Here is a 24,309-nt window from a genome sequence, read left to right as displayed (position 1 = left end):
ATAAAAAGGATAATAAATTGACTCGTTCTAATGTATATGTAGTGGTTTTTGCTTTAGATCTGCGCTATGCATTTCGATCAATATAAATCGAGTTTGCCATTTTATTTCCTAAAGATTATAAATATTGCATTCTTTTCTCTAATTCTTTTCTTTAGTAATCATATTAAAATCTGTTTTAGAGAAAAATACTCGGGTACTCCCCCGATTTTTATTAAGCTTAATAACATGGAATATTAATAAAAAATGTTAACAAGTAAAAAAAGTATAAAAACAGAATTAGAATAGAATAGGAGGCAACATCTGACAAGTTTTTGTTCAAGTGGGAAAATAACAGTTTTATATCCTTACGTAAAATTGACGTATAAACTGCATAACAGCTGTGAAGAAACGCGATGACATTGAATGATTTAGAAAAAAAATGCATGTTATTTACAGCTCTAATTTTTTTATAATCAACGATAATGAAAAATTTTCAGGTCATTATAAAATCCTTTTCGGAACAGACAGATTATTATGAATCATATCGAACAATAGCGCAGAACTAATGCAGGCTGTAGCGGTTGTTGACACTGTCATGAGTCAGTCACGGTTCAATTGGTTGCACGACTGCGTGCGTACGAATTTGCACGTGTGCAGCAACTTGTATGTGTGGGATATTATTTGTCAGTGGAAATCTGCCGGGCAGACATTTTCGAAATATGTTATGCAATTATGTACATATTCGATCGTCGAAGAAATACAATTATACAGGGTGTTTCTTAATAAGTGCGAAAAATTTTAGGAGATGATTCTTTGTCGAAAATTAAGGGGGGTTTTTCATATAAACATAAATTAAGTTTTTATTTTTCAGGTTTTTATTATAATTTTGTTTTCGTTCCAATTTTCCCAACATTTACTCTAATTTTATTTTTATTTTGAAATTTAACTTCTCGTAATTCGAAACCTATGCTATTTAGCATCGTGCTGTGCGATAACGTATTTTATTTTTTTTCTTGAAAATTACTGATATGAAAAAAATAAGAGAAATAAAAAAGTTTCTAAATAAATCAAACTTTTTAATGCATATTTTCAGATGATCATATTCCGGCCTATTAAAAAGTTGTAATAAAAAATTGAATAGGGATTGCTAGTTTCATCCTCTTATAACAATACGGGAGGCTGAACAAAATATTAATAAATAACCTTTTTATTAGTAGAAAATATCCACCTAATTTCATTTTTTTTAACTTGTTCCAAATTTGAGAAAAAAATAAAAACTTAATCCTTACCCCCATTTTTGGAGGAGTGTAATTTCACAGGGAGGGATGTAGGAGTATATGTTTATATGAAAAATCCCCCTTAATTTTCGACAAAGAATCTAAAATTTGTCGCACTTATTAAGAAACACCCTGTATAATCCAGCGGGAAAAAAATGATTTTTGAGGAAGTTCAAGAACGTGATGTGGAATGCAGATTCGAAGAGAACAGTTTTCAGAAAGTCATAACTTTCTTGACGTTCATATATGGCAGGCGATTTTGCATATTCCGTTCGTCTCGCGGTTCAAGGAGGTCGCCATAAATTTACGTTGGCGAATTTGTAATCGCATCGTGCCATGTATATATTTCGCGAGAATTGCCAGAAGGCCGACAATGTGCGGATGCCATGCCAGTCGGCGCCGCAGTCGCGGTTGAATAATCACGGAACCGGCGACATTTCTTCCACCGCGCGCGTAGATAAGGTTTAATTGCTCGTGAAATGCATTACCGCGTGATTCAGACCCGTATCGTGACTCCGTAATGACTTCAAGGTGTATTAAATCGATGAAACGGAGGGAGGGAATATAATTTAAGATGCTCTCAACTGAGCTCACATAAGGGTCGCGCCCTGTGTAATCCCCCTCCCCTTCCTTCTCATCGGCGCATTCATTTCTTCTCGCAATAATCAGCGGGAAAAACAGTGACACGTACGTTCGTCACACGTTTTCCTCATGACTCGTCTTTATAGGTGGATGAAATAATAAAAGCATCGTTCTTCGAAAAAAAAAAAACCGTCTTCCTGTAACTGTATCATTGAGAAATATTTTTCATCTAGATTCAATTTCATTTTATTGAATATTCGCGTAAATATTAAAAGTTTAATTTTATTTTATCAATAGAATAAAATTAATTTTAAGAAATAAATTAAATGATAGTGAAAATAGATTAAATGGTAGCATAAATATTCTTCGATATACTCTCTTTATTTAATTTTCTTGCAAGTAATATTAAAAACTTTATTATTAATCAATAAATTAAACACCGATTCAAATCGTTCCAAAATTATATATAATTATATATAATTATATATAACTATAATTCACATAATAAATTAAAGAATTATAAAAGTATATATCTTTCATCTATTCTATTTTAATTTAACTGAAAATATTCATGGCTGTTGAAAGTTTAATTGCACAGTCGTCCTATTAAATACAGCGTTAATTGAAAATAAATGGGTAACATAAAATAAATTAGAAGGAAGTGCTCCCCATCGCGATTTGATTTAATATACCATCGAGAGCTTGTAGATACTAAAGAGTAATTTATTTATATTCTAACATTACGTCGATTAAAAAATGTAGGTGAAAAATGATTATGCAATCAATGTATAAACAAGGATAAAAATAGAATAAAATACAGAGCAATATGCATAATACATAAGTCGCGGCCATCCTCGTCGTGAATTCAATTAGTCTCCGCGAGATCGTATCGCATGTAAATTAATTGGGAATTAACTGACAATTTCCAGACTCGCGCAAGATATTGCTTCATACATGCATATGACATTGTGTGCAATTCGCGCGAAAATAAGAAATGAACACTTTCTTATCTAACTACTCTTTTATCTAACCATCTTAAAGTTTTACCTTTCCAGTAAAACAAGTGTATCAACAATATTCAAATAATATCGACAATTGTTCGAACGTGTTTTTGTCGTAAAATAAATTTAAGTTTATCCCAGAATCACACACGGGGAGGCTATAACAGCTATCGAACATACACGACGAAGTGTCAACGTTATCACAATCACTTTTGATGAACGAACAAGCAATGAAAGCAGATGACGCGATTTAAGTCCCATTCATACATCCATTCGAGAAGCAAAAGCGATGTGACTCACGTTTAATTCGATCTTAATGCGATCGCAATAACTAGAAATTATTCAGAAATTATTTATATATATAATATAATAAATAAATATAATAAATAAATACATGTACATAATTATATAAATATCTTATAATTTAAAAAAATAGATATGTGTATAAAAAATACAATTATAAAAGTTCCTTAAATTTTTAAAAGATAGATTACATTCAAATAGATATATATTAAAAAATAATTATATATATGTATACCTTAAATTTTTTAAACCAGCAAATTTACCGATTAAATTTTTAAAACCCAGCAAATATCGATTAAAGAATTAAATAGATAGTATATTTTAACATTGAAATATCCAAAGTGATCGAAACAATAGACGTTCGCGTCGATTAATGGACAAAAGCACGCGCCGAGCGTAAAAGCGCGCGCGCTGCTCACGAACGGGAGCGGCGAGAAACACGCGCGGATGATATATGGACGTACTAAAATACGCGCGTGTGTACGCGTACACGCGTGTATGCGCGCGAAGGCTCCGACCGCTCATAAAATAAGACGCGTGATTCAGGCGTCGGTCGGCCGCGTGACCGCGAAGACTTTCTTGCGCGTAAAAACGCGCGCGCGCGCGGGCGCGCGTTGGCCGCACACGTGCGTTTACGACGGTGCACGCACACACAGTCGCCGAGGAAGTCCTGCGCGCTGTTTTCATGCCACCGGCTATCCCCGGGTTTCTTTGTCTCTCGCGGTCTCTCGCTGCTTCTTTTTCTCCTCTCCCCCTGCCCCCTCCCCCCTCGTGACCCCGCGCTCTCGCCTCCGCGCACTCTTGTATTCCCTTTTTTTCCCGCTTTGCTCTTTTCTTCGCAGAAGGGAATAAAGAAACGTGGGAGACTTTCGGGGTCGCTCTCCACGTTTTATCATCCTACGAGCGTTAGACACGATCCGCGATATTTTATGCCACCGAGTTAGTCGGCGCGGAAATACAACCGATGATAAAATTATTCCGAGAACTCGCTTGTGGCCGTCAAATGATATATATATATATATATATATATATATATATATATATATATATATATATTTCTCTCATGCGTGACTTTACACAAAACAGAGATTAAATATTTTATGCGTTAAACTATCCTTATATTGCATAATTGCAAAATATCAAATCCATATTTTTGACGACATAATGTACGATGAAATATACAGGGTGTTTCTTAATAAGTGCGAAAAATTTTAGGAGATGATTCTTTGTCGAAAATTAAGGGCGGCTTTTTTTATATAAACATATACTCCTACATCCCTCCCTGTGGAGTTACACTCCTCCAAAAATGAGGGTAAAGATTAGGTTTTTATTTTTTAGGTTTTTAGGTTTTTATTATAATTTTGTTTTTGTTTCAATTTTCCCAACATTTACTCTAATTTTATTTTTATTTTAAAATTTAACTTCTCGTAATTCGAAACCTATGCTATTTAGCATCGTGCTGTGCATGATAACGTATTTTATTTTTTTCTTGAAAATTACTGATGTTATGAAAAAAATAAAATTAATAAAAAAGTTTCTAAATAAATCAAACTTTTTAATGCATATTTTCAGATGATCATATTCCGTCCGGCCCATTAAAAAGTTGTAATAAAAAATTGAATAGGGGTTGTTAGTTTCATCCCCTTATAACAATAGACGGGAGACTGAAAAAAATATTAATAAATAACCTTTTTACTAGTAGAAAATATCCACGTAATTTCATTTCTTTAACTTGTTCCAAATTTGAGAAAAAAATTTATTAAGAAACACCCTATATAAATAATAAATACAAAATTCGTAGAAAAAAATTATATATAATTGAATTTCAATAAAAAATATGATTTAAATAAAAAATATAATAAATAGTTTAAAATAATATTGAATTTATAGCCTAATTTAATAAAGATTATTCATAAATAAAAAAAAAATTCGTACAAAATTCTAGTTTGAAGTTTCGTTGGATAGCAATCAACAGTCCCAAAAAAACTTGTTCAGATAAAAAAAATCTCAATGTCGATACGTGTTATAGCGGGCAAGCCTACATGTAAGGCAGTTTCAATTATTTCCGAAGGTCTTTCGCGCGACAGAAAAATGACCGAGTTGGCATATCGCTGGTATCACGGAACGAGAATTAACGGTAATACGCAGCGTTTCCGGCATTGGAACGAACCGTGGAAAATACGTGACTGCGGCGGTCACGTGCGATCTCGTATCGTAACTTTCGATGTACGATCATCTCGAAAATAAACGGCGAACGTAGACAATTATTTTTCGCCGGGTATGTTACATCGATGTATTTCCGTTTCATATTAAAAGCTACGTGTTACATCGTTCTTTATTACCTGTTAAATTAATGACGCTTTGAGCGCAATAACCGAGATTTAATCTCTGCTTTTACGCTCGTGAAAGGAAATGTACCTTTTTATTCGTCCGTAAATCAAATCGCAAAGCAACTTACACGATGCACTTAAAGATACAGACTATACCGAATTATAAATTGAATTGATGGCAATGTCTCTTGCTTGTATCATTATTTATTATCTTCCGTCGTGATCTTTGGAAAATTAATTTTTTCATGTATTTTGAAATAAAAATGTGTGAATGCTACTGGGATCGACAATAAATTCTATTCAAAAATAATTTTATTTTTCAAAGTAAGAATCTCTATTTCGCAGGATTAATTTAGATAATCGGGTCATAATTAATTTCTCCGAAGCAACTAATAATTATTAATCTATTTTCATGTTTAATTAAATTAATTAATCCAAGTAAATTTAATTAACGGAATTTACTGATAGTCTACGTTTGCATTACATTTAGCAAAGCTCATACTAATCAACATGTCTCGCGTATGTATATATTATCGAGGTCTCGCTAATAAATTTGCGATTTCACAGAACTGTCTAATTTTTGACATTCGAATATCATTGTTACATCATAAGAGTGTGCATCGTGCGATAATGTTGCCGTAATAATCATCAATACACGAATATCTAGGATTAATTACTGTCTTATCTTTTGTTACGTGTGTCGCGTTAAAAACGTCGTAAAAAATATTGCACGATTATCACACGTGCGATCGTAAAAATATTGTACGAAAATACGTTATATAATTTTTAAGCTGATTTTTTAATACAGTTTTTAAACAGTAATGTATATGTTTTAATTCTTTCTATAACTTGATCGAGACAATTGAAGCTAATTAAAAAGGAAAGAAATTTGTAAATGATTTCAAGTCTGTTTTATATAAATAAAAGGCAAGAAAAACGTATCGCGTCTCAATTTCAATCGAAATTGAAGACAGCAGCAAATACATTTACAGCAGGAAATATGAGCGTCGCGAATCGCCGGAATTGCCGAGCAATTTACCTGGCTCGACCACAAGAAGCGATTCAGGTGAATGATAACTACAGCGAAATCTAATATAGCAAAGGTCACGAATATTCGCGCCAACAGTGTGGTATAATTTATCATTGATATCTTAATGTTATAGCTCTCGGTGGCCGAGAAAATAAATTACATCGATAAACGCGACGCTTTCGGAAAAATAATGGCACACAAAATAGGCATACGCAGAGATTTGCAACTGACAACTTTAATCGAACGAAAATGTGACAGCTGCAAATCAAGGAAATTTTTCTCAGCTGGAAATTTTTTTCCAGCCTTAATTGAGATGCGTATTATTTTTATGCGCGATCAAGTTAACTTATCACGGTGTCAAAGTCCAAAAAGCAAATTTCGTAATGAATTTTAATTAAATATTTTCGAGTCGACGTAATTTAAATTAATGGCATTATACATACGTGTCTATATAAATTTGCATGTATTTTAACCTATTTTTAAACTATTTTATCTTATGACTCATCAAACTCTTGCATCTAAAGCGACATTTAAAGTAGCTCTCTAAAAAATTCTTTAATACATATAATTAATTAAATTTAAAACTAATATATTCTCAAAATAATCGATAAATTCAGAAAAATAAAAATTCAAGGATTCAAGAAACTAAAATATAAAATTAGAAATTAAATAAATTTATACATTTTAAATTATCCTGATAATTCACATCTATTTACTTCATTAAAAGGTATGATTTTATATCCATCACTCACAAGATACTGACAATGCGATAATTAGCTACGACTCATTAAAGACGTTAATATTTTTTTTCTTGCTATTTTTATTCGCACTTTTATGACCTCAATTATTCGAACAAATGCAATCGACACACCTCGTTCACGTGCGAGCGGAAACAGAATCGCCCGGAAAACCGGTCCCCCATTTTTTCCAGAGCGTGACGATGTCTGGAGCTACCGAAACAGCCCGGATTGGAAACTTCCAGAATCATCGCATAAATCAAGCGTGAAAGTGAAATCGAAAGCCACAAAGTAGACGCTCCCCGACACTCTCGCTTTCTCTCGTGCGAATCAGAGAGGAGAGAGAGAGAGAGGGAGAAGAGGAGAAAAAATTCACTCCTTGAAATTAAATGCAAAAAAATAAATATATGCTTTGTGAATAAAAAAATGTAAAATTTCCCATCGTAATATATATATATATATATATATATATATATATATATATATATATATATATATGTATATATATATATTGATCTTAATATTATCGACTCGCATTTACTCGATTCTCCGCCCTAAGGCTGAATATTTTTCGATTATATAATCTGTTATTGCGCGTTAACGCGAAAAATTGATTAACCTTACGCAATAATGACAATACTGGCGTAAACACAAGACGCTCGATGTGGTGTAATTCCTCGAGATTATCTCGAAGGGGGATCGCGAAAGGTTAAAGTGTTCGAAAAGCATCGACGAAGACGAGCAGCGCGGAAAGTGCAAGGTGCGCGGAAATGGCTCGTGTCCTTCCCCCTGCGTGTCTTTTGTGTTTACCGGTCCTTTTCATGAATACGGGAAAGGGACTGGCTTTTAATGTGACAAGAACCCGTTGCAGCAATTCACAAAGCCACTCTCAAATTTACGTTAAAAAATAACGAATAAATTATTTTGTAGCATGTCCTTTTTAATGAATCCCTCAACGCATCTGAAATGTACAGGGAAAATTTATTTTTTATAGAAAAATCCCTGTTTATTAATTAAGTCTGTGTTTAATAGATCATAGATTAATAATTAAATAGACATATTTAATTATTATATAGATATATTAAATAAAAATATGTTAAATTAAATAGATAAATTAAATAGATATAATTTAATAGATACATTAATAATTTGTAAATATATTTGTTATATTAATATTTCTTCAAGTTTATTCGTCTTAAAGTGTGATATGTCAAAGTGACAATCTTTAGAAATCTTAATTCTTGTGTGCTATATTTTGTAAATATATCTTATATATATATTTGAGACAATTCTTTACAATGAATATGCATTTTATCAAATAAATTCTGAAATTTTTTTCGACAATGCAAATCCATTTAAAGAATTGTGCGAATGCATTGTTTAAAATGTACATAGAATATATTGTCACTTTGACATATCGCACTTTAAGACGAATATAAACTTGGAAACATTGCACTTAAAGTACTTAATTAAATTGTTACGTACAACTGACTTTTTCAAATTTTAATTCATTCACAAAATTTAGAGTCTTTCATGACGATTGTCTGGTGACAGAATAATCGTGCGATATTTCGATTATAATTATCGAACTTTTATCGCGTCTAGACGCAAACTTGCAACGCTTTTTGCATCGTGAGAAGTGAAGGAAAAAAACAGGCGTATTTCGTCAACCGCATAAAGGATCGGGATCGCCCCGAAAAATCCCTGCACAAAAACTGGCCGAACCTGCCAGGATTACGTACAAAGCCTCGCGAAAAAACAGTTTTGGAAACCGATGCAACTCGCTGCGAAGGAACGGACGAGTCGTCGCGTTATCCCTTTGTCGTGGCGCGTACACAACAGGTCTTTTCAGAAATATGGGAAAATTTGTCGGGGGGTCGAGGGGACGCGCATAAAAGGGTGGGGGAGCCCCCGGTACGTGCTACGCCAATGGAGCCGAGAATCCGGGCGGTGGGGGAGGAGGGGTAAGGGGTACGGGCAGCGGAGCGACGCACAAAGAGGGGTCCCCTCCGATATCCCCCTCTCCCTCCTCGCATCCCTTCATTCTCTCGGTCACTCCTTCTTTAGCACCGGCGGCAAACCTGAAGCAACAGGTTCCTACGCCCCTTCTTCGTGGCTCGCGTTCACCGAGCGGCTTTTTGTTGCCAATGTGTACGTCGTGCGCGCTCGGGGCGAGGGGTTTCCGCTTTTAGAAAAATTCAGAGGTTTCTGTCGGCGCATCCCTTGCTCCGGGGAATAAATCTGCGCGAGAGGAGATGCAAAGAGTTGAGATGGATTAATTTGCGAGAAAACGTATTTATGAGAAACAAGATGCAACTTTAATAATCTGTCTATGCCTCGGTCTTGCTCTGGAGATTGAAATTATAATTTTGTGCCATTATTACTCTTTAATTCTATTATTTTATGTTATTCTTTTATTTCATATTGTTCTATTATTTTATTAATTCTATTATTTTATTAATTCTATTATTTTATATTATTCTTAAATTTCATATTGTTCTATTATTTTATTAATTCTATTATTTTATATTATTCTTAAATTTCATATTCTATTATTTTATTAATTCTATTATTTTATATTATTCTTAAATTTCATATTATTCTATTATTTTATTAATTCTATTATTTTATATTATTTTATACTTTGAAAATATAATTCATTTTGCACAGTAGTTTTATTAAATGCTTTTGTAGTCTATTGCATCAACATATCTATAAATACGATGAGCATGTCATTTATTTATCAGGTGACTTATCCGCTGTTTATTCTATCTTTGGCATCCGTTTTGAATAACTGAAATTATAATAACTAAGATTCGGAGTAAAAAAAACTCGTATTCATATTTCTTCGAGTTCTAATTAACACACGATAAATGATGTATAAAATACAGAGTAGGAATTCGTGGCTAAGATACATTTTTTCGCGGGAGAAACCCATGACACGTCGGTTCATTCGACTGAAATTTCCACATCTCGCGACAATCCATCGATTTTTGAGTGCGCTCGAATATCGAAAGTCGAAAGTCCACCCGATCGAACGAGTTTCGAAACCGAGCCGAGGAGAAATTGTCGAGGAAAGTTACGCGCGAGTTCGAAGGAGAGAAAGAGGAGAGATGCGTTTCCGCAGCGAGGCACACATCGCGCGGTTGAAAGGAAAAACGAAGCCGACGATTGCGAAAATTATCCTCCGAAAGCACGTTCAATCATTAATAATAAATCTCGCGATCTAAAAACGATAGATTTAAAATTACACTCAAAATCGAAAATTACGACGACGAATAAAAAATTACATACTTCCCAAGCCACGTGCACGTGTATCGAGTAATCGTCTCTTGCAACAGCAACAAACAGACGAAGTTGCGAAATCGGGATAATAATTTCGATGAGATAAAGTCCCTGGGTAGCGCGCATGTGCGTGGAAAAAAAAATTTATCCGAGGCTAATTGACGTATTTTCGTTATCGCGAGTAAACACACGACGATTATTTTCTCGTATTTATAGTACGTATCGCGATTTGCGATTTCGTCGAGATTATGCAGGCCATCATTCATTGGCAAAGGTCGGCAACGACGTCGCAATCACTCACGCGATAATTATTTCCGAGGCGATTTTTCCCCTGTTTTTCTCTCTCTCTCTCTCTTTAGACTTTACGTACGCTTTTAACCGCATTCGCATGATAGACGGGAAATGACAAGTAAACCACCTTGGTAGACTCATACCGGAAATCGTACGATACACGTGTGATACGCATAATTACACAATGAGTGTGTGCGACATATGTGGCATATGCGTGCCTCCAGAAATAATGAAACATTGATACTTGAGAGATTGTTACGAGTCTCATGTCCCTATTCGTGAGTGTCGCCGGACATCCTCACGATCACTAAATAAAAAAGGCAGTCGTTTCTTTATCGAGAATTTTATATCAAACGTCCGCCTGTCATCGGCCAATTTCTCGCTTTAAAATTGGACGTCGATCGAAAGGAAAAATACCGAGGTATCCTCGTCGCCTTATCTCTCGATTAGAATCGCTTGCGAGCACGATAGATAACGCATAGACATAGATACCGCATTGTATATAAACGTAGAAAAAAATGACGGTTTCGCAAGATCTCCGGGTGAAGCAACCGCGCGTATCCTTGTTATTCCCCGTAATGGCCAAGCGAAGGATAAACAACGGATGAAAATGATATTTACAGAGAGATCGTAATCGTTTTCTTTTGCAATATAGGTTGTATTCCTCGATAATTGAATATTAATCGAAATGGCATACATATATGTATGAGACGCGTTTAAAATTATTGCAGTTTTTATTTATTATTCACGTTTATCGTGTTTTTCACTTATTCAAATCTGCGCGTTACGCTAAATTAAAGTCGCTCCATCATTTTTTTCCTCCGTTTTTCGCTGCGATAAAAATAAAATGGAAACACATAATTACGTACAGATATCAATTTGCATAAAGAATATAATTACGCATAATTAAATGACAATTTCATTCTAAATATAAGTATATCTATTTTAGGTGCCAAATTGAAACGAGAAAATATCGTTACAAGGACGATCTGATACCTTTTTAGCGTGTATAAAAATTTCTAGTTTCAAATATACCAAAATAATAGCAAAAAATAAACCATTATCGATCATAATCTCTCTTTCCCTTTCTTTCTTTCTTTTGTACAACTTTATATACAATGTGTCCTAATAATTATGGAAACATCACGAGTTCAATATTGATAAGATCATAAGACCTCACTGTAGGAATTTCGTACAATAGATCGCAGCAAACAATCGCGTTAAGGTCACACAAAAAGTCTACATAAATACGCAAAACACAGAGCAAACATATCAAAACCAGCCGTCTCATCCGTTCGACATGTGAAACTCGAGAATAAATAAAACATTAGGATACAAATTCAACAATAGACCATCTGTGACGTAGCCTCAGAAAAGCTATTTGTAATATGAAAAGCGATGATTTCTTTGTCTGATAACAAACATATATTTTTTTTCAATTAAAATTCTATTTTTTATAAATTGGACAATAGCAAAGCCCACATGTTGCACTAAAAAGAAAAAAAAGTTAATTAATGTGTTTAGTGTTGAATTTTATTTCTCTGATTGAAACATTTATTTGACTTAAATATTTAAATATTCCAATTTAAAAAAAAAAAAATCAACTGAACAATAAGATAATAATTTTGTTTTCAATGTATATTCGATATATTTAACATTTGTAAATTTTTAGAAATCTTAAACATGTTTGTGAAAAGACACGTCAATTATATTAAAAAGGAATAGCGATACTTTGATTGTATATAAAGAATAATGCTCGTATTGTTGCCGTCTCATGTCTGAGCCGTTTCCCTTTCATTAGCAAAATTATATTTAATGAATACGTCTCGTTCGTTAACGATGTACATATTTACTTTTCTCTGCCGGAAATTCAAGTCTCGTCTAACATTTTACTCGTTTCTATTAAAATGAGTATGCTATAGAGCTTTTACGATTAAATATTCATATTCGCTTCGGCTCGTGCGCTTGAGAGAGGCTCACTGTACCAAAACGTATAAAAAATCGCCATCTCTATCGCACTCTGACGCATTCTGCGACGCAATCGAGCATACGTGCAGTCGGAACGGAATGGCGAGAGCGAGAATGCATTTGTTAATCCAACACGCACCAATACACGTATGCGTATTGTACAAGTGGTACCATCAAGTACCAGTGATATTCCGTGCGCGGAGAATAATTCCTGCTGACACGTGTCAGCGGCATCTTCTCGTGAGAGGGAATCGATGAAATATGAAAATAATACTTCTGACGCCAAGAATATGCTCGCAATTGTTAAGAATTCTTTAGTAATTACAATGAAAAAAGAAAAAAAAAACGAGACAGTAGCTGATACATAAATTAAATTATAAATTGATTCAATGATTATTAAATATATTGATTGATTTTAATTAATTTTTAGGGAAAAATAAAAATATTTAAATTAATATTAAATCAATATTATTATCGTACTTGATTCTATTTTATATTTGGCTATTCTTGGAGAAAAATAAAATTAATAATTGACATCTTATACCTTGAATTTGTACGAGTAAATATAATCAATATAAAATATATTTAACAAATAAAAAATGCTTTGTTATTAATTTAATTAATATAACGAAGTCGTGAAGTACGTGTCATATTTAATTATGTATGTATTTTTAATTAAAGTGAAAACGGGACAGTAGCTTTCGTTAAATTAGATTGTCTTTTCATATTGAAACAATAGATGCATCATAGAAAATTAACTACTCTTTCAAGCAGTTAATATTAATTCAATATTCTTTTTCGATTTTGACAAGCAAATGGGAATAATTAATTGAAATACAGTTTATTCAGATAACTCATTATTTTTAATCCAAACAAATTGATTTAAACATCGACAATCTTTCGACACATTGACAAATCGAGACGATAAAAGTAGAAAAAAAACACAGCAATGTTTCGATCGTTAAATCAGTCTGTCATCAATCACATGTCGCTCGATATCTGTCATCGGGCTTTAATGACGTTAAAATATTAGATCTTTCGATCACGTTCCATTCCACGTTTCCTCTTAAATCCAACGCTCATGAGAGAAACTCACGTCGGAGGAGAAACCAAGGAGAGTGTTGTGCCTAGTTCTCTCTAAGGTGAGAGTCTCTTTGGCTCGACTCGCGCGACAAGCCTTTTATTTACGTCGTGCGAGAACGCGCGATCCTCCCATCTTCATCCGCGATGAAGGCCTCTCGGCGCGAGATGGAAAATGCGACGTGAACGGCGACGATTACTATTAATACATTCGACTGGCATCCCGTTGGAGCTAGTATTGTGTTATTAACATAAGTAATTTCTTACAACTTTATTCAAATCAAGCTCAATTTATACATCTACATTTTAAACATTAGATACAATTTTTAATCAAATGTAGTGACCGAAGTCATATCAAAATTGTATTTCTAATTAAAAGTAAAATTTTATGAATAATTTTATCATTTTTAAAATAATCGAAAATATTTAAGAGCGCAAAACAAGGGAAAAAAATTTTGAAAATACCACTGTGTATCGGTACAATTTGAAGATATTGATAACGGATATGTGATGAAAAAAATATTGATATTTCGAGATTGTAAGATATATAACAGTATAGATTCTCGATTATATAAACTTACAATGGCATGATTAATTAAAACAATAAGATAATTAGTACTACGTGTTATCGCTATTGTTATTCAATACAGATAACAATAATAAATAGCATCAATTATCTTACTATTTTAATCACTTATGCTATTGTAAATTTATATACGGTGGCCTTTTTAATTTGAATTCGCTATTAAAAGAGATTATCGTTAATAAAGTGATAAATGACAGACGAGTTTAAGATGTAATAAATTATAAAAAATTTATAATTACAATATGTCATTTAAATTGATTTGTTACAAGATTATTTCGAGAACAATTTTCCGTGAATTTTTGATTATGCGTGAATATTTGATTATCATTGGTGCGTAGAATTAAACTAATGACCTCTCTCGATTCAGTCACCCTCATGACCGATGTTTTTTCCGCTCAAACGTGCGGAATTATCGTTATCTCGACTTGTAACCTTGTTCCGATATCTCATGCGAAATCTCGATTCAGGAAATCGAGCTGCATCGTTTGGCGCATTCTCGCAAATATCGGGAACGCGAATGTGATGGTAATGAGATTTAATCTCCTAGCACAGAAAAAAAAAACTGTACCGAATCTCGATACGATCGAGAATTATAATGTCCTCCTGACGACACACGTTACATATTTTCGATGGTATCTCGTAAATAATTCCCGGGGATATCGCGCGTATCTGATTTATCTCGCTTTGTATTTTCGTATAGAAAAAAAAGAGAAAAAATAATTGACACATAAACGCTCTCATACATATATAAAATGTAATAAGTCGTCGCGACTTGTAATTATGTACATGCGAGTGGAGAGAATGAATGAATTGATTGGTCTTTTGATTTTCGACAGAAAGAAAATTTATGTACGTCTGACAAGGTCTGACAAGGTTTTTCACTTCTTTGGGAGAAATAAATTAAATTAAATTATTCATCCTTAAATAATGTTATGATGAATAATATGACATCTCGGAAATATTATTTAAAAAAAAAATTTGTCGTGAAGAAACAATTTTATATATTAATCTTGAAATTGCAGGATAAAATTGAACGAACAGAAACAACGAAAAAGCGTGAAAAAATCATGTAAAAAAATCAAATTAATTTATTTTTAATTTATTTATTTTTAATTTTATTTTTAATGTTATTTCTAATTTATTTATTTTATTAAATTTATATTTTATTAATTTAATATTTTATTAAATTTATTTCATAAAATTTTCAATTTTGTTTATATGTATACATATTACTCGAATAAATCAAACCGAACGTATTCGAGTTCGTCCAAGTTTAACGACGAAGTTTCGTATTTTCTGTTCGTTCCAAATGTATATCCATCTACCTGTAGATATCCGGCTGTGAATCTGTCTTGAATTGAAAAGCAGTAGGTAGGCGGGGATACATAAAGCAAGAAAAGGTGAGGGATAGAAAGGAAAAATTTCGGAGAAATTCGGTAGGAAACCTGTACAGTTATAGAGCCCGTACCTTGAAATACATCACAATACCGTTCGAAGGTCTCATTCATTTTTTTTTTTTTTTCAACAATACAGGATTAAAGCATAAAGCTCATTTCGTCTATTGTATCTTGCATGTCGCACATGTACAATTTTAAACATTTATATAATTTTGAAATAACTCACAGAAATTAGGCGCAATTTCGATCGATTGCACTTGGATAAGAGATGGCGCGTAGAAAGATGTGAAAAAAAAATTTGAATCTTACCTTGAAAAGATGTTCGCTGCACTCGAACATAGGAGTACTCATGACGGCAGTCGACATGTTCCCCGATTTCGCACAAAAACACTGTGCGTGATGTTGGTGTTTTTCTGCCTTCCTTCTTCCAAAATCCCTCTTCCTCTTTTTCTCGTCCTTCGCAGCGGGCGTTAAATGCGTAGCAGGCGGTTAAGGGAGAGAAACTTTCCTCAGGACAACACAACAAAACTGCCACTCCGACCGTATACGTCGTTGTTCGATGCCGCTGTAGCTCGCATCGAAAGCACCCGCGAAAACGTGACGGGAGAGAAAGAACGCGTCGACACACGTGTATCGATGCCGATGATGTGGATCGTTTTTTTATTATTTCGAGATAAACGCGGGCGAAGCGAGGTACGGAGAAACCGATTCGCGTTTCCTGGCACGAATCGACCGGCTCTCTTCGCGGATCGACAACAAACACAGAGCGATGTTATTGCCTCAAGACGTGTACATGTATCGTTGTTGTCGTCAACCGAGTGTCTTCGTGTTACTGAACTTGAACTTGGCACTTTGTTTCGACGACGCGAGGATACCCGGTTCTCTCTCTCGGCGAGGAAATTTATCGAGAGGGGGACAGGGGAGGAGAGAGATTATGTTTTGCGTCCGGTTCGACCGATTCAATGTTCACGGCAGAGCCTCCCAAAGCTGACTGAGACTAGCGCTGACCGAGAGTCGCCGCTTGTGCTCCGGCGAGCGAGCGTAGACGGGTGCTCCGCGCGCCGACCAATCACCGCGCGTCCCACGGACGGCGCGGCCGAAGGGTGGGGGGAGTCCTCGACGTGGCAACCGGGCGGCGCGCGTGCGCCTCTTGCTAACGCGTTCCCTCGGCCGCGTCAACTTGTCCTCTCTCTGTCGGCACGTCGGCTCCCGAGTGTCGCAACGTGCGAGTTTTATGGTCTCCAATGGTAGCGATTCCGATTTCTCATTGGGCAGATTCGGGGGTAGATTCGGGGTGGTGCGTCTCTCATCCCCCGGATCTTGCGCTTGCTTACGCATAATGCGGGATTCCACAAGCGATGGACGACGCACGGCTTTATGAGACTTCTCGAAGTAATCCTTTTTTTCATTAATTGTTACGTAGAGTTATTTCGTAGAGAGCTTGTTTTTTTATTAAATAATGATAGATGTAAAAAGGTTCTCACAGATAAATATTATCATACAAGGATGTTTTTACAGAAAAGGAATATTTTTATGAAAAGGCTGTAGGCTTTTTTAGTACGAAAAAGACTGGAATTTTTTTGAACATATCTTGCATTTGGTGACCTATGGATGAATGTTATCGCAGATCGCATCTATTTGTCGAAAAGAATAAGATAGATGCTTTTTAAAGTCGTAAAGATCGTTGAAGCATTGATATGATATTCGATGTTTCAAAAAATAACGTTCACAATCAGGAAAAAAGATCCGAGCTGAAGGTAGCTGTGGGTGAAATCGTTAGGTTACTATTTAATGTAACTATTCTAGAGAGTTTCGATACAGTTGTCTCAACTGTCGATTCGACAATGCATTCGAGTGCATAAATTACGAATTCAACATAATTATCTACGTTTTTTCTTTGTATTCATTTCAGTGTGTTACGATTTTACAATTATAAACGTTGCTGATAGCAATTGTTTATAACAACCGATTCATTGTCGAGCGTGGAAATTGTTATTAGAGGTAAATCAATTTAACGAAGTATTGCAATATAAAAAAAGATACATTTTAGAATTTCTTACTAACAAAAGTAAAGAGAGACAGAGGTTATAAAATGTATTATTATGCAAATTTTTTAATATACAATAATAAATGATAGGCGCGTGCATCACAATTATTATCAATACGAGCAAATGTTTTCTAAAAAATATAGTTAATATTGTCAATTATACCCTGTAATAAATTAGTTAAATTTATCAATATATATTTTATGTCATATTTTTAATGATTATAAAAAATTGAGAAAAAATTTAAAATTGAAAAATTATATTTTATTTATTCAAATGTGTGTGTAATGAAAACATGTGAAAGTCAAAGCAATATCAGTTTCGAGAAAATCGTTACAATATTTCATCAATAATTATAGTTTATTTTTTCTCAACTAAAACAGAAATAAACTTGTTTACAGAATCGTGCAACGATACTGGTTCGAGGGTCGAAAGAGGAAGTAACATTTCGCAAGGAGGGAAAGCCGGAAGTTGAGTTGCGCGATCAGGAAGTTGGAGATTCTTACCAGTTTCACGGAGGCGCAATGTCAAGTCTTGATTAAAAGGTCAAGTGTTGAACAGAAATCTCGTTTGTAAGGTAAGCGATAAGATTTATCTTTTCCTAAAAGAGGAAATTTATGAATTTATTAATTGAGAAAAACTATTTTAATTCTTAATCGTTTAATCAATTAAAAGTTTAAAAGAAATTCTTTTATTTGAAAGAGAGAAAATAATTTAATAAATTAAATAATAAAAATAAAAAATAATAATTTAATACATTAAATAGTTTAATAAATTTTAAACCATATCAAATATCATGTTTGAAAACTCGAAAATTCGATTGTGATAACAAATTGAAGATATTTATTAGTCACGCGGTAAAATTTAGCTACTTATCGTAGATCTAATCGACCATCCACGACAGGCAGAAAATCTGACTCTTATCTAATTAAGGAGTATCATGATGTGCTCCGTAACATATGGGTTCATGAGGGTGAACTGTCAAATCTCTCATCTCTCAGAGAGGTGTTTTCAACCCTGAACAGATTCTCATGCCACTAAATATAACAGCTAATGGGAGTCAGTTTTCGTTATGATGGCTGAGCTATATACAGAAATATCAAACATGCGGGTTCTTTGTGAAGGGCGTGTGCATGAGAAAGAGAAAGATCCCGGCTAGATCTAGACACAATCATATATATAATTGAGCGTGAAATCTCTAGATTAATCTAAAAATAAGTCGAATGTGTACTCTTATCATTTATTAGTTACTTATCTTATCATTTATTCATTGATTAGTATTTTTTATGTTTTTTTTTTGTAGGAACGTTTTTGATACATTTGCACTATAAATGTAGTAGTAAATATAAAAATAGATTTTAAGTACTTTTGCGATTATGTAGAATTTTATATAATTTATATAATTTACATATAATTACATATAATTACATATAATTTACATATAATATTATATATAATTTGCAATATTATAACCTTCTATTTTTGATATGATTTTTTAACGTATATTAACGTTTCATAATTCATATTTTTGCAATATTAGAGAAAATAATATTTCAGTAATCATAACGAGATTCTAAACATGTGTATAGACTATTGCTCTAAATATTTAATTTTATTTTGTAAAGTTTTAATAATGAGATGATAAAAATCAAAAGGTAACCATAATATCATTATAATAAATACTGCCCATTTTTTGTTCATGATATTCGATAGATGGTTTAAAATTTATTAAATCGTAAATTACTTTTTTTGGAATGTGATATGCGAATATGATTAGAATTAAACTATATGATTAATGGCGTAAACGAAAAGGTATGTATCTTAGCTATAAGAAACAAATTTTATCGTTAAGATAAACTCGTCCTATTAACATACCTGAATGTTATAAAAGCTAGCAAAGAAAAAATGATTCTTTTTTCCTTTACGTCTTTTCGTAAAAATCCATAAAAGTTAATATGAAGATAAGATAACATGAAGATAATCTCTCGCAATTTTAAGGAAGGGAGGATACGTTTTAAAATTCATCAAAGGTAGAAAAAAGAAAAAAGGATATAGAATATAATGGGTAAAAAAGAGTAAAGAGAATGGGTAGCCGAGGGTATTCTTAGCACATGCGTAGCATATATGATCCATTATCATGGGAATACGCGAGTATGTATTATGGCAAAGCACGTGAAAAGCGCATGGGTGTACCATGTGGTGCGCAGAACGTTACTGCTCACAGCCAGGGACCTGGTGTTTGCTTGCAACATCACGTCTTGCATTGCTGTCTCACAATTAGACGCAAAAGAAGTAGGCAAAAGAAGAGAAAATACAGACAACAGTTGTATTTAATTTCGCATAATTCTTTTTATCTCGATCTCGTGCAATTTGACGCGTTTTTTTCGGTGAAACTAATGGCTGCTATCACTCAATTCGATACGATTCTAATTTAATTAATAGCATTTTTATTTTGACAAAGATAAAGTCAAAGTAAAAAAATAAATAACAAAATATAGTAAATATAAGGCATTCCAAAATGGAAAGCATTGTTCGTTAAATATACCTAAAACTCGCATTGTCTATAGCTTTCTTGGTGACAAAGAAAGCGAAGGTCACGAAAGTGGCCACGCTGGAAATGTCACACGCAGAGTATCATATGACGTCACGTGATTTTTTTTCTTTGACAGATCTTGTGTCTAAACACGCGTAAGAGAACTCTCTACTTTCTTTGTTCGCGTCTCTCGTGTTGTGACGTCACTTGTAGTCCTGCAATAAAATGATGCGTTAGCAGTATACGTCATTCGAATTTTTATTGGGGATTTTTACCGTAATTAAAATTTTGATAACGTCATTTTGTCGAACAAAGTACGTCACAGTTATATTGGAATGAATCACATATAATGCATTTATAATATATATACTATAAATGTATTATATATGATTCATTCCGATATTACTATGGCGTACTTTATCTGACAACATGACATTGCATTTTCTCTGCAACATATTTTAATATTGTTACAATAGATTTCATTATTATTATTGTAAACCCTGCAATCTTTTTATTCGTTTGTGTATACAATTCTTATTGTTAGAATAATACAAATGTTTTTTGATTCTTTTCAAAGCTTTTTTTCTTCTAAGAAAGAAACTTTGAATACAAAGAAAAGACAATTTTATAATGATCATTTTGAAATTTATTGTAAAAGAATTGCTGGAAATAAAAATAAAATATATAGATTTTTAATAGATTTTTTTAGATCTTTAATGTATTGTCAACATAAAAAAAAAAATTCTTAAATAGAAAATCAATAAAAAAATTCTTTTTTTTAAAGATATTACTAATATATAATAATCGGAGAAAAAAAGTATATTATAAAAAATAAACAGTTAATTTTTTTCTTGGAAGAAAAAATATGTAGCATAAATAAAAATTTATATACCGGGATTATATAATAATTTTGCTAATATGCTTGATAATATGAGAAGAAAGATGGTGCGTTGGAAATGTCACATGCTGAATAGGATGACTCAACGAACATTTTTCTTTATTATCCGTCAAAGGAGCGCGAGATACGTGGAATATAGAAAAGTGGTTGCAATAAAAATTTGTACTTTCAAGTTATGTAATTAGAGAATCGCGAGGTAAAATATCACGATGAAAATGTCACAGGGCGAGCGAGATGCAGAAGAAGCTGCGCTCAAGTCGTGGAATTAATCGATGCAAATCCAACATCATATTAAATAACGCGTTACATCATCGTATGTGGGCGTGCAACAAAAAAAAATTCAAAATTTATCAATTCACTTCACGTCTGATTCATACCCGAGACAAAACGCTTGTATGATATCGAAAAAATGTTAATGATCGCCGTTTCTTTCAAGATATTCTTTATTATGTGCACAATGATTCACGCATTCGTTATATAATTAATTCGTGTACTCTATAAATTGTCAACATGATTGATGCATTTTATATATATAAAGATTAGTCATACTTTTCAAAATATAATCTATTTTCCTGGGAGATATCCAGCTGACTTAAGTACCGTCTTAAGTACTTTCCGGCTAATATTTTTCAGACTATGGCGCCTACGTCGGTGCACAGGTACCTGCATCCGTAGATTGCAGATCGATAGATCGGAGCGAAGATCGTTCCGAGAATCGCAAAGGCCAAGGCAACGACACAGGCGGGCAGGTAGACATATAACAACACGGGTAAATGCACGCGGCTAAACCGGACAGAGCGGAAAGGCGGCTTGTGTAACGTCGGCTTGAGAGGCAGCGGCTTGCTCTCTCGGAGTCTGCTTCGCGAAAAAGTTGTCGTTATCGGTGCGCATTGGCGATTTCTTTTCACGTGCTGCGAATGGTATCTCGTAAAGCTCCACTTGCGAGAAAACATTCGCGACAACCTCTCTCGAATATACCTGAGAACGGTATCGAAATGTATAACCAAGTCAATATTTACTCATTTCTAATGTTTATATAGATCTGTGTGCTCACTCCAACGTGTTGCTGGCACGTTTTTAGGAGTGGAGGTATATGAAACTTAAGAAAGTTGGATAAGTTAGAATATAAAAATATATGCTTTACAAATATTAAGCTGTGTTATTTGAAGCCTTTGATAGTTAAGGATTTATGAAAGAAAGGCGGTTTGATATAATCATATGTTTTTCATTTATAAATATCAAGATGTTCGAATATAAGTTACAGTAATGTTGTTGAAAATGTGAATAATAAAAGAGTAAAAAAAAGTTACAATTTTAAGAATATATTTCTATAAATACAAAAAGCTTTTATACATAAAATTTTTTTAATTATAAAGATAGTAAGATTGTAATTTTTATTTGTTTATTTTTTTGCATTTTTCTAAACAACTTAATAAATAATTAATAATCAATAAAATCATTTCATTTAAAATAAATAAAGGAGAGAAAGAGAGAAACCAGTAATTTAGTTGTTAATGTAATACATGGTATTAATGTCATTAGAAAGTATTCTGGAGAAATTGCGAGTTACGTGGAACATCTTGAGTAAAAATTGATAATCTTTATCTACATCGTCATTTCTAAATTGAATGGTGCCGTTTTGACATATTTTTTCGTGTAATTTTGTCTTCGTTAATGTAGCTTTTACATAATTCACTCATGTTAATTTATAGCACGTAGCGCCGTCCTTATACAAAAGTCAATAATAGCGTCAATAGGTGCATAAGTGCTTACGTATATCTGTGGTTTTTGTGCTCTTACTTTCTTATTCTCCGGCATTTCCACGGCCAGACGCCACTCGAAACTTTCACATTTCGTATTAATCTTAAATTAATGATAACTGCACGTAAGTGTTACATAAATCGCTGTCATTTCTCCTATAGTTGCATTTACGTTTTTTACGAATTGCAGTCTACAAATCGTACGATTAATAATTTTTTTTATCGCGAGCATTTTCGGAAGAAGGTTTTTGGTTCTAAGATTATTGCTTGAGGAATGAGCAAGATAAAAATTTTAGATTTTTAAAAATTTTTCGTATCAAAGCTCATTCAGAGATGTGAATAAATAATTCGCGATTTTGTAATCGAGACAAAAATTGATTTATAAGCAGAGAAAGCTATTTTATAGATATGTTATGCAATAATTGTATAAAAAATTGTGCAAAACACAAATTATTTTCGTAAAGGTTAATTTCCAAAAATGCATTATATAAAAAATGATTTATATTATACGATTAGTCGAGAAATAAATTTCTAAAGATTGATAATATATTCAATAGTCTTACTAAAATTATATAAAAAGGAAAAGTATTAAAAATTATTTATAACAATTATTTTGTAGAATAATGCGTTTCGATGGTACGGATCAACTCGCGAACGCGGATTATTCCGCTCATTGATACCAATGGGTTAATGACCGCATACAACAGTAAAGTAACAAGAATAATGTCAGCTAGAGGATTAGAGATCATTATTCTATTCCATCGATTCACCGTGGCCGGTTTTTCACTGCAATCATTAGCGATTTTCACGAAGCGATCGTAACGTCCCTTTATTCCCAACATTAATCAATTGGAAATATTTTTAGCTGGAAAAATTAATTTTTCGGTAAGAAAAAGAAATCTCGCAGCATATTTAAGAAAGTCTTGTATCAGCTCGGCGTTGTTTCATGGAGCATTAATCGAAAAGCCCCGTAGTAGTTTCTAATGATCCAAAATGCAACGATCAGCTATGATTGCCAGGTCTTGGAAGGGCGCTATCGTTATACCGTGTTGCAATGAATGATCGGCGATAGCGCCGTGCGGGGCTCCAAAGTCATTGCACTTTGAGCCGTGATGACCGAGCCGAGCGACTCATATCGGCGGCGTATACATACATACATGTATGACCCTCTGCACGTTTTCCTACAGGCGACAATAGTTTCGTACTCAAGAACGGCCGCCTATCCTT

The 24,309-nt window shown here is 33.4% G+C and overlaps 1 protein-coding gene and 1 long non-coding RNA gene across 3 annotated transcripts in view; one reads left to right on the top strand and one right to left on the bottom strand.

The window, feature by feature from the left end:
- Tis11 (Tis11 zinc finger protein) overlaps positions 1-16,868 on the bottom strand; it is a 35,125-nt gene extending 18,257 nt beyond the window's left edge. Inside the window, exon 1 of the mRNA XM_083090478.1 lies at positions 16,156-16,868. Coding sequence (XP_082946604.1) covers positions 16,156-16,212 — 57 coding nt within the window. The 5' untranslated portion in view covers positions 16,213-16,868. The remainder of the gene's footprint in view (positions 1-16,155) is intronic.
- A 141-nt stretch (positions 16,869-17,009) lies between these two features.
- LOC145966435 (uncharacterized) overlaps positions 17,010-24,309 on the top strand; it is a 96,792-nt gene continuing 89,492 nt past the window's right edge. Inside the window, exons 1-4 of one of the 2 annotated variants that reach the window (XR_014437047.1) lie at positions 17,010-17,238; positions 17,759-17,847; positions 18,293-18,468; positions 18,773-19,448. This is a non-coding gene — a long non-coding RNA (uncharacterized LOC145966435). Of the gene's footprint in view, positions 17,239-17,758; positions 17,848-18,292; positions 18,469-18,772; positions 19,449-24,309 lie in introns of those variants that run through there. The other variant, XR_014437048.1, reaches the window with a different exon arrangement.

The sequence above is a fragment of the Camponotus vicinus genome, unplaced genomic scaffold (assembly GCF_025532165.1).
Source record: "Camponotus vicinus isolate PSW18456_S1 unplaced genomic scaffold, iyCamVici1.0 SCAF_2, whole genome shotgun sequence".
NCBI classification, from domain to species: Eukaryota; Metazoa; Arthropoda; class Insecta; order Hymenoptera; family Formicidae; genus Camponotus; species Camponotus vicinus.
The sequence above is the reverse complement of the archived record's forward strand: the minus strand, read 5'-3'. Positions and strand labels throughout refer to the sequence as shown.